The sequence below is a fragment of the Schistocerca serialis genome, chromosome 1, assembly GCF_023864345.2.
Source record: "Schistocerca serialis cubense isolate TAMUIC-IGC-003099 chromosome 1, iqSchSeri2.2, whole genome shotgun sequence".
NCBI lineage: Eukaryota > Metazoa > Arthropoda > Insecta > Orthoptera > Acrididae > Schistocerca > Schistocerca serialis.
In genome coordinates, this window is record NC_064638.1 from 1,248,771,236 (window position 1) to 1,248,790,575 (window position 19,340).

Sequence of the window (19,340 nt, forward strand, 5' to 3'; positions counted from 1 at the left end):
GATTGTCTCTTGTAAAAACACATACACTTGAGATACGATGTTTCCAGGCACAGTCAGAGTATATTGTGCAGTATACATAAGCATCATTTTATTCAAGTCGTATCTTTTGATGAAAATAGTTTTGCTTCCTGTGACAGCCAGAGTCCTATTGTACACTGACTGATATTGACATCTTGGAATTGTAAAAATAGAGCGCAAAATGAATTTTTAACTCTGCAGTAAATATCTTCCAGGCCACTGTTGATAAAAAAAAATGTTTGTTGAAATTTGGTGTCAGTTTTAATGTCTGGGTTCAAAAAGTGTCTGCAGCAGCCAAGATTTCTTTGACCATCGCAGTTTCTTTTCTTGGAACAAATCTTGTCACTTCTCGCTGACGAATTCCATGCTTCATTTTGAATCTATGAACCCAGCTGTCAGAATTTTTAAATTCGAAATATGTAAACTGTTGTGCTGCTGCTAAACCCCACTGTTGTACATTCCGTATAGTCACTTGCTGATAATTCTCTTGGGATTCAGCAAAACAATCATACATCCTGTAACTTATTGCTGTGTACTTATCAAATTGTTTGGCTCCCTTTTTTTTACTTTCTTCTTCACATTAGGATAAATACTACTTCTGTCTTAACGAGCTGCATGCATTATTTTGTAATATTTGCAGTTTCCACATGGGGTGAGCCTTTGCAATATTAACAACATTAATTTTGCAATTCAAAGGAGGACGATCTACTTCTCTTGCCCTCTTTTCTTCTGGTTCATATTCATCCGATGATCTGTGGTCTTCGTACTTTTTGAAAGGTTCACCTACACAGTTTTCATTTTTGTCAGCAGGTTCATCATCAATCACAAGTACTTTTTCAGCTAACATGTCCATAGTATGTTTGTAAATTTTTTCACCCACTAACATTGCTTCATGAGAAATTGTTGTTGAAGATTCCGATGCAATCAAATTATTTGCAGTAAGCAAACTTTTGTAATAAACAACCATATCTTTTAATATCACGTTTGACACTTCATTGTGTAATGAATGTGCAGGTTATGGTGCTTTCACAATGTCTTCATTGACAGACTTTTTTAATTCACAATATTGTAAACATTGTAACAATATTTCACAGTACAGAATGCTCCAATCTCTGTGAAAGTCAGGAGTGAACTGGCACTGTAGCAAGTAAGGCCCATTGCTCAATGAGTTCCATGCAAGCCTTGAAACTTCCTGACCATCTGCCTGTTTGTACGTACAATAAGGCAACAGCTACACTCTGCTTTTCCACATAGACTCCAGTTCCTCAAATTTACAGTGAATATTTATAACCTTTCCACAGCTTATGATATTGCCCAATTTTGTAACAGCATTGTAGTGACAGTAATTACCACTTTAATTTACCTCCATAAAAATGCATTTGAAGTTGGAACTTTTTAAAAAGGAATTATTGATGAATGTACTTCATATTTTAAGTAGCCCATGACAGCCATTTCATAAACAGAATGAAATTATTTGTGATATAATTGGTAGTACTTTAGATCATTAACTTTATTAAAAAGTTTTTATAATTTTTAAAAAAAATTAAGAAAACAAAATAAAATTGAGCCTGCAGATAGGATTGAGCCTGGATCAGCTGTATGACATTCTAACATGCTACTGACTGAGTGATTTAATCTGTATGCTGGAATGCTACTTGTGGCCATATAGGCCGTGCGGTTCTAGGCGCTACAGTCTGGAGCCGAGCGACCGCTACGGTCGCAGGTTCGAATCCTGCCTCGGGCATGGATGTGTGTGATGTCCTTAGTTTAGTTAGGTTTAATTAGTTCTAAGTTCTAGGTGACTGATGACCTCAGAAGGTAAGTCGCATAGTGCTCAGAGCCATTTGAACCATTTTTTTGTGGCCATATATGAGGTGCTTATGAGCTACAATTGAAACTTTAGAGCCCTTGTTCTCGGAATTTTCTGGATACTACACTTTAAGACATCTATGACTGGACATCCTTTAGGTATTCTACCAACCCAAAAAGTATCATCCTGAACTGAATTTCTGAAACCAGAACGTCCCCTTGTTAACATAATTCATATTCCATTTACTCAGTGCTTTAATTAACAACAGACGTGTCAGCTGAAGAACTTTTTAACAGGGTACTTGAAAATGGACTAAGGCTGAAATTGTACGATAGAAAAAAAAGGGGGGTCAGTTGCAGCCGGTATGGAGTATGGAGTGATTAAAATAATGCTGTGTCTTATTAAGGGTATTATCCACAGTGTCTGAGTACCTACAGTGCTGGCTGCTGTCTAACTTGTGGACTAGGGTCAACAGCTACTTACTATCCAGGAAATAAACAGTAGAACAACTTGTGATAAATTAACAATGTAATACATGTAACATAACTGTTGATTGTTGTGGAATTAGATTATTAACCACAGCCAACCAGAATATTATCAGCTGATGTGCATACAAATTTTAACTAAAATAAGATTGAATGAAAATATTTTCTTTCAAGTAACAAAAAGATCACATGTATTTCCTGTCTGTACTGATTTAGTGGTAACTTTCTTGTTCAGTTGCATTTAACATATATTTGTGTTTTATTTGAATATTAGGTGTTAATTTCGTTGAAAGTGTTTGCAGTAACTTTGTTAGTAAATCCTCTGTTACTGACTTGCACATACATTGGTATTCACCTTTGAAAATATATGTGAGAGAACAGGTTACATCCCTGTTTCACTCCCTTCTCAACCACTGCTTCCCTTATGTGCCCCTTGACTCTTATAACTGCCATCTGTTTCTGTGCAAGTTGTAAATAGTGTTTTGTCCCCTGTATTTTAACCCCACTGGTACTTCAGTCAACATTGTCAAAAGCTTTCCTGAAGGCCACATATTCTATAAATATAGGTTTACCTTCCCTTAAACTGTCTTCTAAAATAAGTCATTGGGCCAATATTGCCTTGCGTGCTCCTACATTTCTCTGGAATCCAAACTGATCTTTCTCAAGGTTGGCTTCTAACAGTTTTACCACTTTTCTGTAAAGAATTGATGATAGTATTTTGCAACCATGACTTATTTACATAATTTTTTGGTAATTTTCACACCTCCTAGCAACTGCTTTCTTTGGAATTCGAATTACTACATTACTCCTTAAGTCTGAAGCTATTTCACCTGTCTCATACATCTTGCACACCACGTTGAAGAGTTTTGTCATGGCTGGTTCTCCCAAGGCCATCAGTAGTTCTGAAGGAATGTTGTCTACTCGCAGGGCCTTGTTTCGACTTTGATCTTTCAGAACTTTGTCAAATTCTTCTCACAGTTCCATATCTCCCACCTCATTTTCATCTACATCCACTCCCTGTTCTATTAATATTGCTTTCAAGTTCATCTTCCTTGTATAGACCCTCGATGCTCCATCCACCTTTCAGCTTTCCTTTCTTTGCTCAGGACTGGTTTACCATCTGAGCTCTTGATATTCATACAGCTGCTTCTCTTTTTCCCCAAAGGCCTCTTTAATTTTCCTATAGCTGTTATCTATCTTCCTAGTGAAATATGTTTCTAAATTATTACTTTTGTCCTCTAGTCTTTTGCGCTTAGCAATTTTGCACGTCCTGTCAATTTCATTTTTTAAATGTTTGTATTCCATTTGCCTGCTTCATTGGCTGCATTATGAAATTTTTTCCTTTCAGCAATTAAATTCAATATCTCTTGTGTTATCCAAGGATAGCTACTAGGGCATGTCTTTTTACCTACTTGATCCTCTGCATCCTTCACTATTTCATCTTTTAAAGCTACCCATTTGTCTTCTCTGTATTCCTTCCCCCTGTTCTAGTCAACTGTTGCATAATGCTCCATATGAGGGGCTCTCGACAACCTCTGGTTCTTTCAACTTATCCAGGTCCTATCTCCTTAATTTCCTACATATTCCCAATTTCTTCAAATTTAATCTACAGTTCATCACCAATAAATTGTGGTCAGAGTCCACGTCTGCCCCTGGAAATGTATTAAAATTTAAAATTTGATTTCTAAATCTCTGTCTAGCCATTATATATAATGAGTCTGAAACCTACCACTGTCTGCAGGTCTCTTCCACATACACAACTTTCTTCTGTGGTTTGTTAACTAAGTGTTAGTGACGATTAAATTATGCTCTGCGAAAAATTCTACCAGGTGGCTTCCTCTTTCATTCCTTTCCTCTAGTCCATATTCACCTACTATTTTTGCTTCTCTTCCTTTCCCTACTACTGAATTCCATTTGCATACCATGATTAAATTTACATCTCCTTTACCTACCTGAATAATTTCTTTTATCTCATCATATGCAGAGCTATTTGGCATGTAAACTTGTGCCACTGTGGTTGGCATGGGCTTCACGTCTATCTTGGCTACAATAATGCGTTCGCTATGGTGTTCATAGTAGCTTATCTGCATTGCTACTTTCTTATTGATCATTAAACCATCTGCATTACCCCTGTTTGATTTTGTATTTATAACCCTGTATTCACATGACCAGAAGTCCTGTTCCACCTGCCACCGAATTTCACTAATTCTCTCTATGTGTAACTTCAACCTACATATTTCCCATTTTAAATTTTCTAACCTACCTGCCTGATTAAAGGACCTAACATGTAAAAAATTAAACTACATGAAATTACCTACAAGAAGATTCTATTAATTTTTTCTATAGGACTGATAGTTTCTGTGTTGCAGAGGATGGAAATATTGCAGATTATTAAGAAATACTGTTTGAATGGTATAAATTAATTTTTATCTATGAATGAAGTAGGTTAAAAACAAGTACTACAGGTGTGTACCACGCGAAGTGCAGTGGAGCCCTCTTAAGGGATAAGTTGTGTTCTAGGTGTGTAACAGGGTGGTGGTTGGAGGGGGGAGGGATGTGTGGGGTAGAATTGCGAGAGAAGGTAGGTCACCAGTTTGTGTTCTTGCACCTTTTTCTCTCATAGGTCAGTAAACGGAAGATTGAAGATAGAGTAGGTGGTTCCCCACTCTGTCTATGCCCCTATGTGACAAGAAGCAACCACATGCTATTTCTCAAAGTTATACCAACACCCCTTATGAATCACTGGGAAAGCAATGGGCGGACATGCCCAGGGATGTTTTTCCACAAAGTGTGTTAACACAACATGGATATGGATATGAGTTATATTTTTTCCAGGGGACAAAATTGAGGAGCAAATCTCCAGGGTCATGGAATTAGTCTTTACATGAAATTATAACAGAAGAGTAATAATAGATGAAATGAGACACACATGAATATTGTGCAGATGACAAGCCACAATCTCAAATAAACAAAATCAACAATGTAACACAGGAATTAGCTTAATTTTTAAATTTTTCTAGGATTTTCTCAACAGAATAGGAGTGAGCCACAAGGAAAGTCTTCAGTTTAGACTTGAAAGTGTGTTGATTAATGCTAAGATTTGTGAATTCTTATGGCAGCTTATTGAAAATGGATGCAGCAGAATACTGCACGCCTTTGTGCACAAGAGTCAAGGCGGTGCATTCCAAATGCAGATTGGATTGGTACTCAGTATTAACTGAGTGAAAGCTGCTAACTCCTGGGAATGAGCTGATGTTATTAACAAGAAACAACATAAAAAAATATGTATTGAGAGGCCAATGTCAGAATTCCCAGACACCCTTTTTGAATCAGAAAACTTACCATGAAAAGTAAGACCATACATCATAAGTGGATGAAAATAAGCAAAGTAGACTACTTTCATGTTGAACTATCACTTACGCTGTTCTAATGGAAAATGAAGCAAGATTTAGTTTTTGAACAAGATTCTGACAGCTTACTGTCTGTGTGAATGCCTAGTAATTTCAACTGTTCAGTGTGTCTAATCGTATGCCGTTTCTGTGTAATCAAAATTTCAGTTTTGCTGAATTGTGTGCTATAAACTTTAAAAACTGAGTCTTCTTGTAATTTAGCATCAATTTATTTTATACAGGCAATGAAAGAATGTCTTGAACTATCAAGTTCTGTTATGTGAGTAGACGAAATAACTGCACTGAGCTTATTATTTTCATTTTATTAAGTACGTACTTATTTACAGTTGTTGGGTGAGCTATTGGAGCTGTCCACTGTTCACCACACTGAAGAGCCTGCCTCGAGTGTAAATGCTGTCAAAACGTATTTGACAGTATCAGTTTGTCTCTACTGTCACTGTGTGTTTCACAGCATGAACGGTATCAAATACATCACTTCAGCCTGAGCTCTCCCAAAATCTCTCTCTGCAACAGGAGGGGGTCACCCAGATGTTATAGAACTTCAGATATTTCAACATAAGTCAAGCATTGCATAAAGCAGATACCTGTTCTGGACTTGGACATGATCAATCCCTTTCCATAAGACATTTTCACACCCACCTTGGAAGATATACTGCGGTAAGTGACTCCATTCATTGCAGTCCACTTCAAAAGTGCCAGCAATTTAGGAATGGAAAGGATCTATGCCGTCTACTATTAATACAATTAATGGTGAGGAAAGAGCAGTAACTTTCTGTTCATTCATTAATCCACCACCAACTGACTACAACCCAGTTACATGGCTTTATGATATGCTGTCAGTGAGAGATAGCAGCAGGATACCACATTTACCAATGCAGTCACTCTTTTCCACCAACACTATGTATGTCACTGACAACATCAAATTTACAAGTTAAACACTTCCCAGCCATTGTTTACAGTAACATATTTTACATAAATGCTCACTTAACAATTGCAAATAAGTACTCAGTCAGGCAGTAGAAGCCAACCGAAACAGATGCAGCAACAGGGAAGTAACTACTTTTGTGACATTTACAAGTTCCTGACCAGGATCAAATTTTATTATATCATCTTTGTGCTTTAATAGTTTAGTTTCTTGAGTTTTTGCGTGTAAATTTAACATCTAATAGCCTTAGTTCTCGCATTTTCGTTTTCATCGGAAAGTAAACCTATTTTGTGACGTATTACAAGTTCCTAATCAGGGATGAATTATTTAGTTTCACCTGAGTGCTTCAGTAGTTAGGTTTTTGAATATCTGCTTATTATTATACACACTTCCTGCATTTTCGTAAAGGTCTACAGTAGAATTGCACAGCACGTGCTGATAGTCCGTTTACCTGCATAGTTTAGTTTTCCATGGTCTTTAGTATGGACAGGGACTGCAATTGTTGTGTGCGGATGCAAGCCGAGTTGGTGACACTGTGCTCTCAGCTTCAGGCTGTGATGGCTTCAGTTACACAGCTTGAGGCTGCAGTGGAAGGGCACCACTGTTGTAAGCCGGCCGTGGGGATCCAGTGGACGTCCAGCACTTCAGAGTCCTCTGATCAGTCCTCACCAGTGGCCAACCCAGTTACTGCTCGCACTGAGGTTGACCCCTCACCTGTGGTCGAGTGGGAGGTCGCCCCGGTGTGAAGCAGGCGGCAAAAGATATCCCAGGTGGCTGGCGGCTGCATGTAAGGCCTCCCCGGTTTGTCTGACAAACAGGTTCCAGGCGCTGTCTGTGGCTGACGCTGTTGCTGAGCCAAATGCTGTTGCCTGTCCTGTTTCAGAGGAAATCACTCAGCCTGCAAGATCCGGGCATTCACAGAGGGTGGGATGATTGGTAGTTGTGAGCTCCAACGTTAGGTGCTTCATGGGGCCCCTTAGGGACTTGGCTGACAAGAAGGGAAAGAAAACCAATGTGCACTCCATGTGCATACTAGGTGGAGTCATTCCAGATGTGGAATGGGTCCTCCCAGATGCCATGAAGAGCACAGGGTGCAGCCAACTGCAGGTGGTTGCTCACGTCAGTAGCAATGATGTGTGTCACTTTGGATCAGAAGAGGGTCTCTCTGGTTTAGAGCGGCTAACGTAAGTGGTAAAGGCTGCCAGTCTTGCTTGCAAGATGAAAGCAGAGCTGACCATTTGCAGCATTGTCAACAGGACCGATTGCGGACTTCTGGTACAGAGCCGAGAAGAGGTTCTGAATCAGAGGCTCAGACGGTTATGTGACCGTGTAGGCTGCAGATTCCTCGACTTGCACCAAAGGGTGGTTGGGTTTCGGGTTCTGCGGAATAAGCCAGGTGTCCACTGTACGCAGGAGTTGGCTACTGGGTAGCAGGGGCTGTGTGGCGTGGACTAGGCAGTTTTTGACGTTAGAGGGTCTCGGGGAAAACACCAAAAGGGCTTCAGTCACAAAGGGTGCAGGCCGAACACAGGAAGAACGTAGATACAGGAACCATTGGTATAACAGCTGTAAATTGTCATAGCTATGTTGGGAAAGTACCAGAGCTCCAAGCGCTAATAGAAAGCACTGATGCTCAAGTCTTTATAGGCACTGAAAGCCGGAAATAAGCTCAGCTGAAATTTTTGCGAAGAACCTAATGGTGTTCCGAAAGGATAGGCTAAACATGACTGGTGATGGCATGTTTGTTGCTGTTAGAAGTAGTTTAACTTGTCGCAAAATTGAAGTAGATACTTCCTGTGAGTTAGTATAGGCAGAGGTCATTGTTGGCAACCGGAATAAAATAATAGGATCCTTTTACCGACCTCCCAATTCAGATGATACAGTTGCTGAAAGGTTCAAAGAAAACTTGAGTTTGACTTCAAACATGTACCCAACTCATACGATAATAGTTGGTGGTGACTTTAATTTACCTTCAATATGTTGGCAAAAATATATGTTTAATTCTGGAGGTACGCATAAAATATCATCCGAAATTGTGCCAAACGCATTCTCTGAAAATTATTTCGAGCAGTTAGTTATGAGACCATGCGAATAGTAAATGGTTGCGAAAACACACTTGACCTCTTAGCAACAAATAATCCTGAGTTAATAACGAGCATTAATAACGAGCATCAAATCCGATCCAGGTATTAGTGAACACAGGGTTGTCGTAGTGAGATTGAATATTGTAATCCCCAAATCCTCCAAAAATAAGTGAAAAATATACCTATTCAAAAAAGCAGATAAAAATTCACTTGACGCCTGCCTGAGAGACAACCTCCACTCATTCCAAATTAATAATATAAGTATAGACCAGATGTGAATTGAATTCAAAGATATAGTATCGGCAGCAATTGAGAGATTTATACCAAATAAATTAACAAACAACGGAGCTGATATTCCTTGGTACACAAAATGGGGTAGAAAACTGTTGCAGAAACAACTAAACAAACATGCAAAATTTAAACAGATGCAAAATTCTCAAGATAGGCGATCTTTTACAGAAGCTCGAAATTTAGCACGGACTTCAATGCGAGATGCTTATAACAGTTTCCACAATGAAGCTTTATCTCAAAACCTGGTAGAATATCCAAAGAGATACTGTTTGTATGTGAAGTGTGTTAGCGGCAAGAAACAATCAATGCCTTCTCTGCATGCTATCGAAGACAGTGCTGCCAAAGCAGAGTTACTAAACACAGCCTTCTGAAATGCCTTCACAAAAGAAGTAAATATTCTGGAATTCGAATCGAGAACAGCTGTCAACACGAGTATCGTAGAAGTAAATATCCTCGGAGTAGTGAAGCAACTTAAATCATTTAATAAAAGCAAGTCTTTTGGTCCATACTGTATACCAATTAGGTTCCTTCTGGAGTATGCAGATGCATTAGCTCCATACTTAACAATCATATACAACCGCTCGCTCGACGAAAGATCTGTACCCAAAGACTGGAAAGTTGCACAAGACACACCAATATTCAAGAAAGGTAGTAGGGGTAATCCACTAAATTATAGGCCCATATCATTAACGTCGATATGCAGCAGGATTTTGGAACATATATTGTGTTCAAACATTATGAATTACCTTGAAGAAAACGGTTGATTGACACACAGTCAACATGGGTTTAGAAAACATCGTTCATGTGAAACAAAACTAGCTCTTTATTCACATGAAGTGTTGAGTGCTATTGACAAGGGATTTCAGATCGATTCTGTATTTCTGGATTTCTGGAAGGTTTTTGACACTGTACCACACAAGCGGCTTGTAGTGAAATTGCGTTCTTATGGAATATCATCTCAGTTATGTGACTGGATTTTTGATTTCCTGTCAAGGAGGTCACAGTTCGTAGTAATTGACAGAAAGTTATTGAGTAAAACAGAAGTGATTTCTATCATTCCCCAAGGTAGTGTTATAGGCCCTTTGCTGTTCCTTATCTACACTCCTGGAAATGGAAAAAAGAACACATTGACACCGGTGTGTCAGACCCACCATACTTGCTCCGGACACTGTGAGAGGGCTGTACAAGCAATGATCACACGCACGGCACAGCGGACACACCAGGAACCGCGGTGTTGGCCGTCGAATGGCGCTAGCTGCGCAGCATTTGTGCACCATCGCCGTCAGTGTCAGCCAGTTTGCCGTGGCATACGGAGCTCCATCGCAGCCTTTAACACTGGTAGCATGCCGCGACAGCGTGGACGTGAACCGTATGTGCAGTTGACGGACTTTGAGCGAGGGCGTATAGTGGGCATGCGGGAGGCCGGGTGGACGTACCGCCGAATTGCTGAACACGTGGGGCGTGAGGTCTCCACAGTACATCGATGTTGTCGCCAGTGGTCGGCGGAAGGTGCACGTGCCCGTCGACCTGGGACCGGACCGCAGCGACGCACGGATGCACGCCAAGACCGTAGGATCCTATGCAGTGCCGTAGGGGACCGCACCGCCACTTCCCAGCAAATTAGGGACACTGTTGCTCCTGGGGTATCGGCGAGGACCATTCGCAACCGTCTCCATGAAGCTGGGCTACGGTCCCGCACACCATTAGGCCGTCTTCCGCTCACGCCCCAACATCGTGCAGCCCGCCTCCAGTGGTGTCGCGACAGGCGTGAATGGAGGGACGAATGGAGACGTGTCGTCTTCAGCGATGAGAGTCGCTTCTGCCTTGGTGCCAATGATGGTCGTATGAGTGTTTGGCGCCGTGCAGGTGAGCGCCACAATCACGACTGCATACGACCGAGGCACACAGGGCCAACACCCGGCATCATGGTGTGGGGAGCGATCTCCTACACTGGCCGTACACCACTGGTGATCGTCGAGGGGACACGGAATAGTGCACGGTACATACAAACCGTCATCGAACCCATCGTTCTACCATTCCTAGACCGGCAAGGGAACTTGCTGTTCCAACAAGGCAATGCACGTCCGCATGTATCCCGTGCCACCCAACGTGCTCTAGAAGGTGTAAGTCAACTACCCTGGCCAGCAAGATCTCCGGATCTGTCCCCCATTGAGTATGTTTGGGACTGGATGAAGCGTTGTCTCACGCGGTCTGCACGTCCAGCACGAACGCTGGTCCAACTGAGGCGCCAGGTGGAAATGGCATGGGAAGCCGTTCCACAGGACTACATCCAGCATCTCTACGATCGTCTCCATGGGAGAATAGCAGCCTGCATTGCTGCGAAAGGTGGATATACACTGTACTAGTGCCGACATTGTGCATGCTCTGTTGCCTGTGTCTATGTGCCTGTGGTTCTGTCAGTGTGATCATGTGATGTATCTGACCCCAGGAATGTGTCAATAAAGTTTCCCCTTCCTGGGACAATGAATTCACGGTGTTCTTATTTCAATTTCCAGGAGTGTATATAAACAATTTGGGAGACAATCTGAGCAAGCCGTTTTAGGTTGCTTGCAGATGACACTGTCGTTTATCGACTAATAAAGTCATCAGAAGATCAAAACAAATTGCAAAACGATTTAGAAAAGATATTTGAATGGTGCAAAAATTGGCAGTTGACCCTAAATAACGAAAAGTGTGAGGTCATCCACATGAGTGTTAAAAGGAATTCATTAAACTTCGGTTACACGATAAATCAGTGTAATATAAAAGCCATAAATTCAGCTAAATACCTACGTATTACAATTACGAACAACTGAAATTGAAAGGAACACACAGAAAAGTTGTGGGGAAGGCTAACCAAAGACTGAATTTTATTGGCAGGAGATTTAAGAAAATGTAACAGATCTACTAAGGAGACTGCCTACACTACACTTGTCCGTCCTCTTTTAGAATACTGCTGCGTGGTGTGGGATCCATACCAGATAGGACTGACGGAGTACATCGAAAAAGTTCAAAGAAGGGCAGCACATTTTGTGTTATTGAAAAATATGGGAGTGAGTGTCACAGAAATGATACAGGATTTGGGCTGGACTTCAAGAAAAGAAAGGCGCTTTTCGTTGCAGCGGAATGTTCTCATGAAATTTCAGTCACCAACTTTCTCCTCAGAATGTGAAAACATTTTCTTGACATAGGGAGAAGCAATCACCATGATAAAATAAGGGAAATCGGAGCTCGTATGGAAAGATATAGGTGTTTGTTATTTCCGCACTCTATATAAGACTGGAATAATAGAGAATTGTGAAGGTGGTTTGAACCCTTTGCAAGGCACTTAAATGTGAATGAAATTTTCACTCTACAGCGGAGTGTGCACTGATATGAAACTTCCTGGCAGATTAAAACTGTGTGCCGGACTGAGACTCGAACTCGGGACCTTTGCCTTTCGCGGGCAAGTGCTCTACCAACTGAGCTACTCAAGCACGAGTCTAGGTCCGGCACACAGTTTTAATCTGCCAGGAAGTTTCATATCAGTGCACACTCTGCAGTAGAGGGAAAATTTCATTCTAGAAACATCCCCCAGGCTGTGGCTAAGCCATGTCTCCGCAATATCCTTTCTTCCAGGAGTGCTGGTTCTGCAAGTTTCGCAGGAGAGCTTCTGTGAAGTTTGGAAGGTAGGAGACGAGGTACTGGCGGAATTAAAGCTGTGAGGACGGGGCGTGATTTGTGCTTGGGTAGCTCAGTCAGTAGAGCACTTGCCCGCGAAAGGCAAAGGTCCCGAGTTCGAGTCTCGGTCTGGCACACAGTTTTAATCTGCCAGGAAGTTTCACTTAAATGTGATTTGCGGAGGATCCATGTGGATGTAGCAACTGAAAATAATTCCACTATATAAACAAGTGCTCAGTGAAGGTGTTTTGTATATTCATAGACAACTAGACAGGAGTACTGGGGAGGTAGTCTGTCTGCAAACTGATAATCGAGCAGCTCTTGCAGTGGAAGAAGTCTGCTTTCACAGAAGAGCACCACAGCTCCCGTACAGGATGACTAAGAATCAATTTCACCTGTAGCAATGTAGAACAGTGTGCAGAGATTTATGTACATTCTGTGCTTGTGTGTTGCTTGCATTAGTATTATCAGTAACTCACATCTTCCTTCCATGTAATGTTAATGCACTTGAAAAATATACACCCTTGGGCATGTCTGGGCACTGTATCGCCAGTAATTCATAAGGCACATTGTGGAGGGTTGGTATAACTGTGGTGAGCACCCTATAATTGCTTCTTGTGACGTGGTGGAGTAGATAGAGTGGGAAATCACCTGCTCAGTTTTCAGTTTGCATGCCTATGAAGGAGGTAAGTGCATAAACCGAACACATCTACCTTCCCTCACTTTACAAATCCCCTCCGCCCAGTCAACCACCAACCTGTTACACTCAGAACTTATCCCTTAATAGGGCTCTACTGCACTGAGATGTGGTATACACACACTTAATACTTGTCTTTAACATACTTCACACAAAGATAAACATTAATTTTACACTGTTAAAGCAATATCTTTAATAATCAGCGATTTTTCCATCCCCTGCCATGCAGAAAAAAATGAATTATGGGAAATTGATGTAGTTCAATTTTATATTGGGAAACTTTTTCACTGGAGCTGCCGTTTTCACGTTATTCAAGAAAAATGTAATAAAGTGACCTTTAAGTGCCCCCCCCCCACCCCCCTCCTCCCACCTTCTCCCCACCTCAATGCTCATACCCCACCAGGCAGGATTTTTAGTATATTGCTCGTGGCACTCCCTCCTACCACTGTACAAAAATTTGTGTCGATGAATTTTTTCCCCACATTTGTACATCTACATCTATATCTGCATACATACTCCACAAGCCACTGTACTGTGAACGGTGCAGGGTACCCTTTACCACAACAAGTCATTTCCTTTCCTGTTACACTTGCAGATAGAGCGAGGAAAAACAACTTCTGTAATCCTCCGTTTGAATCCTTATTACTTGAATAGGAATGGTTCCTATGTGAAGTGAGTTTTGGCAGCAGTAGCCGGCCGGTGTGGCCAAGCGGTTCTAGGCGCCTCAGTCTGGAACAACGCGACCGCTACGGTCGCAGGTTCGAATCCTACCTTGGGCATGGATGTGTGTGACGTCCTTATGTTAGTTAGGTTTAAGTAGTTCTAAGTTCTAGGGGACTGATGAGCTCAGATGTTAAGTCCCATGGTGCTCAGAGCCATTTTTTTTGGCAGCAATAGGATCGTTTTGCAGTCAGCTTCAAATTTTCTTAGTAGTGTTCTTCAAAATGAATGTCTTCTTCCCTCCAGTGATTCCCATTTGAGATCCCGAAGCATATCGTAATACTTGCATGCGGATTCTACACCTACCGGTAGCAGCATGCCTCTGAAATGCTTTGATGTCTTCTTTCGATCTGACCTGGTGCAGATCCCAAACACTCAATAGATCACACTAGTGTCCTACATGTGGTCTCCTGTACAGGTGAACCACACTTTCCTAAAATTCTCCCAATAAACTGAAGCCAACTATTTGCATTCCCTACCATAATCCTCACATGCTCATTCCATTTCATATTGCTTCATAGCATTAGGCCCATATCTTTAAAGACATGACTGTGTCGAGCAGAACACTACTAATGCTATATCCAAACATTACAGGTTTGTTTTTCCTGTTCATCTGTGTTTTCTACATTACATTTTTCTACATTAAGAGCCAGTTGCCATTCATCAAGCCAACTAGAAATTTTGTGTAGGTCATCTTGTATCTGCCTACAGCCACTTATCTTCGACACCTTCCTGTACACTACAGCATCGTCAGCGAACAACCGCAGACTGCTGCCCACCCAGTCTGCCAGATCATTTATGTATATAGAAGATAGCAACAATCCTACCACACTTCCCTGGGGCATTCCTGATGTCACCCCTGTCTACAGTGAACACTTGTTGCCAAGGACAACATACTGGGTTCTATTAGTATTATTAAGAAGTCTTCGAGCCAGTCACATATCTGGGTGCCTGTTCCACATGCATGTACCTTCATTAACAGTCTGCAGTGGGGTACTGTGTATAATGATTTTCAGAAATCTAGAAATATGGAATCTGTTCATCGATAGTTTCCAATATTTCATGTGAGAAAAGAGACAAACTGCGTTTCACATGAGCGAGGTTTCCTAAAGCTGTGTTGATTAGTGGACATGAGCTTTTAGGTATCTAGGAAATTTATTATATTTGAACTCAGAATATGCTCTAGAATTTTGCTGCAAACTGATGTTAATGGTATTGGTCTGTAATGTCACAGGTCTGTTATTTTACCCTTCTTATATACAGGAGTCACTTGTGTTTTTCTCCAGTCACTTGGCACTTTGCCAGCCGTTGTGGCCGAGCGGTTCTAGGCACTTCAGTCCAGAACCACGCGACTGCTACGATTGCAGGTTCGATCCTGCCTCGGGCATGGGTGTGTGTGATGTCCTTAGGTTAGTTAGATTTAAGTAGTTGTAAATTCTAGGGGACAGATGACCTCCATTGTTAAGTCCCATAGTGCTCAGAGCCATTTGAAACATTTGAATTTGGCACTTTGATTTCCTTCCGTGACTGGACTACTGATGTATTGAAAACTGAATGCAAAGTGTTCAATCATACGGGATTTTAGCCAACAAATTTCAGTTACAACAGTTAGTGGATCTACTAGCTATTCTTTGCATAACCAAGTACGTTAAGCTCAACACTGCACAGATTCCTTTTAACTTCTTACTCTGTGTACAGATGTTTATGAAGCAGATATTTCACTGGTAATTAAATTGTATGTGGCTATCTCATTGGCTGTAATAAGTGATCTAACTACTATGACAAACAGCAGTTAAGTGTATTACATTATCAGTTCATCACTAGTTTGTATACATTCCCTTTCATCTATTTCTTGGATAGTTTGTGGTTATTGATCCTTGGCCTCAAGATAGTCAGCAGCTACCAGTCCTAACTACTCAGGCAATGTGGACTAAAGAGAATCCAGTCATGATCTTTTCTCCAGTTCATAGTTAGCAATACATTTACATTATCCCAAAAATATATGGGATGAGAGACCTACATTAAGGGGGTAGGATGTCAAACAGGCCAACTTGGAGCAGGGGAGGCACCACAGGATATTTTAATTTCCACCATCTATACTTTTACATATAAATTCTTAAAACTTTGTCAGCATGACCAGGAAGGATTCAGGATTTACACTCATAGCAGTAAAAGTTCAAAAACGCAACAAAATAATTTTTGTTACGTGTGAAATTTTATCATTTTTTTCACTTACTATTGGCAGCATTTGTTATTATAGGTAGACTTTTCTTCATAAGTAAGATTGACTCTTCAATGAATTTTGCACAGCATACAAACCATACTTACAGGTGTATGAAACTCTAGAATTTATTTAATTTATGAAAAAATGAATGCGCTGCTACACTTAAAATTTCATGTTTAGGAAAAAACACAAATTTTACAATTAATTATCTCAGTTTTTACCACAGTTTTTAATAGATTTGAGAAATTCTGGAGTTTGATACACTTGTAAGTATGGTTTGTATGCTGCACAAGATTCATCAAAGAATCTCTTACTTATGAAGAAAAGTGTACCAATAGCAACACATGCAGCCAATAATAAGTGAAAAAATGATTAAATTTCACATGTAAATGTATAGACGGTGGAAATTAAAATGTCCTGTTGTGCTTCTCCTGCCCCAACTTGGCCAGTTTGACGTCTTACCCCCATTAAGCCTTTTGACATTGCCCTGGTTGAATCACTACTTCTTAGTTTGTTTTTTTTCTGCAGTATTACATTGGCATATAGTGGTCAATAAATTCAATTTTTATTAATTTAATCTCTCAGATTTCTTCCAGTTGGGTAGCCTCAGAAACTGCCAACACAGGAACAGAAATGATACAAAAATTTAAATTGACAGTTAAATTCACTTTTAAAGATTCCTTCTTCAGAAAACATGTGGGGAACACGGAAAAGAAAGGTAATATGAAACTGGTAAACACTGGGTGGAATAACGAAAATGGGAGGGATAGAGGTAACCACTCACTGTGTAGCTGAGATGTGGAGCAGTTGATAAATCATTGGTAAGTATACATACACATGTCAAGCTAAATTTTTCTGGCACTACAGACCAACTGCAACAGAGCAGGGTCTATGTTGCCCCGTATATGTATGCCTGAGGAAGAACAGTATCCAAAAGCTTTGTGATGATTTAAATTTTGCCTGTTGACCACACCAGCTTGACTGATTCCACATTTAGAAATCAAAAGCACTAAAATGTGAATGTCCTGCAGTATTAATTTATTTAATCAGTTAATACTTGATTATTGCCATGAAACAGGTTATAGTACTGATAACTAATTTTGAAAAACATAACACACAGATGGATATCTGCCAAAACAGAGTAAATGTTTTCATTGGCACTGCATTTGTAACACACACACACACACTAACACATACACACGCACACACACACACACACACACACACACACACACACACACACACACACACACACACACAGAGAGAGAGAGAGAGAGAGAGAGAGAGAGAGAGAGGGGGGGGGGGGGGGGGAGAAAAATAAAATATAAACTGAAATGCAAAGGCGGTCATAGGAGTGTAGACTGATAGAGGAGAGGATATGGTAAGCCAGAAAATAAACAGAAAAGGATAAGAACAAAGGATATTTAAGAAATGGAGAGCCTAACATGAAATAAGACCAGGAGAACAGCAAGAACCTGACTGGAGAACCAGCTCAACAACACTGATATTGAGAAGATAGATCCAAATGTCTTGAATCACTGTTGAAGTTGACTGGTGGGAAGTTGGTTTCTGCGGGTGTCGAGGAGGATGTGATATGAATGTATGTGTTTTCATTTTTATTATTTTCAGCTGTATTAATAGAATTACACTGCAGTTCTTTTTAATAAAAATGCATTTCTTCATCAGAGTTACTTCGTGGATAATCCTAGAGATCTGCAGACATTACGGCATGATAAAGCACTGCACACAGTGAAGATTCAGCCTCACTTGGCAGATGTCCCTGACTACATTGTACCAGATGCACTAAAACAGTTATCAAGGGTCAGCACTAGCAGAAAGAAAAATCGTCTTGGAAGTTCAAGAAATAATCTTGCAGGCGTTTCTAAAGCTAAAGCAAAGTATGAGGTGAGTGAATCATGTTTGTTGTCTTTTGTTTATCATCTCAGATTCCCTGTTACACAGTATCTGAAATTTTAATGTATAGCATTGGAACATACAGTAAATTAGAGCATTTCAGAGGACATTATTAAGGGCACTGACACAAATGATGCTGTGTGGCACCTCAAGACTTATTTGAAAAGTGTGCAGACTGCATCAATATTTACATCTACATCAAAGAACTGACACATGAATATGTCAAGTTAGAAACTATGGATGGAGTTAGTAACACCATAGAAACAAAAGATCAACTAGTTGTTAAAATCAAACACGAAGTTTTAAAATTTTGTTTCGATCCTCGATTTCTTTTATTGTGATATACAAATAATATTATTTTGTGGCAAAATTTTAAAGTGAGATCATATGATGTTTAGTTATAAAAATTATAAACTTTATAAGGCACAATGGGAGTAACTACCAACAGTTTCAAAAAGTTTTTAGCTGAGATACATAACGAATATGGAGATGCAATTTATCATTCCATTGTTCATTGACTTAGCCATGGAAAGGCACTAGATAGATTTTTCAACTTACTTTCAGGAATAAAATACTTTCGTATCAAAGAATGAAGTGCTCTTCAAAGAACTTTGTGTTTTAGGCTGGATATGTTCCTTAACATTTTTAGTAGATATAAATTACCTCTTTAAAAGACTTAAATTTAAAACTACAAGGAGACAGAGTATTTGTAATTGATCATATTCACACATAAAAATGTTTGAAAAAATTTTAAGGACCACGTCAAAACAAACGTTTTGGCAACTTTACTGCCTTACAAGATATTATTTATGGAACATCCACATGAAAAAAATGTGATTCTCCTATTAAAATGTGTGTTTGGGCAACTCATTGAAAACAAATTAATGTTATTTTTCAGCTTTATACTTTTGCAACTGAGTTCAGATTTTTCCAAAGAAATTTTAAAAATGGTTTTCTAAAAGTACCAGAAAATTTACTGGTGGGAATAATTGAGCCTCAAGCAAATTATGCATTAAAGCAATCTCTCGATAATGACAGTATATTATATGATAGTCTTGCACTGTATGGTGCCAAAACATGGGCACTGTGTTGGATAGAGCAG

The 19,340-nt window shown here is 40.1% G+C and overlaps 1 protein-coding gene across 3 annotated transcripts in view; it reads left to right on the forward strand.

Moving 5' to 3' along the window:
• The window catches only part of LOC126419314 (probable ATP-dependent RNA helicase DDX56), a 113,070-nt gene that overhangs the window by 84,483 nt on the left and 9,247 nt on the right, over nucleotides 1-19,340 (forward strand). For all 3 annotated transcript variants that reach the window (XM_050086505.1, XM_050086513.1, XM_050086498.1), the window contains one exon: nucleotides 18,011-18,229. In XM_050086505.1, the coding sequence (XP_049942462.1) occupies nucleotides 18,011-18,229 (219 nt within the window). The remainder of the gene's footprint in view (nucleotides 1-18,010; nucleotides 18,230-19,340) is intronic.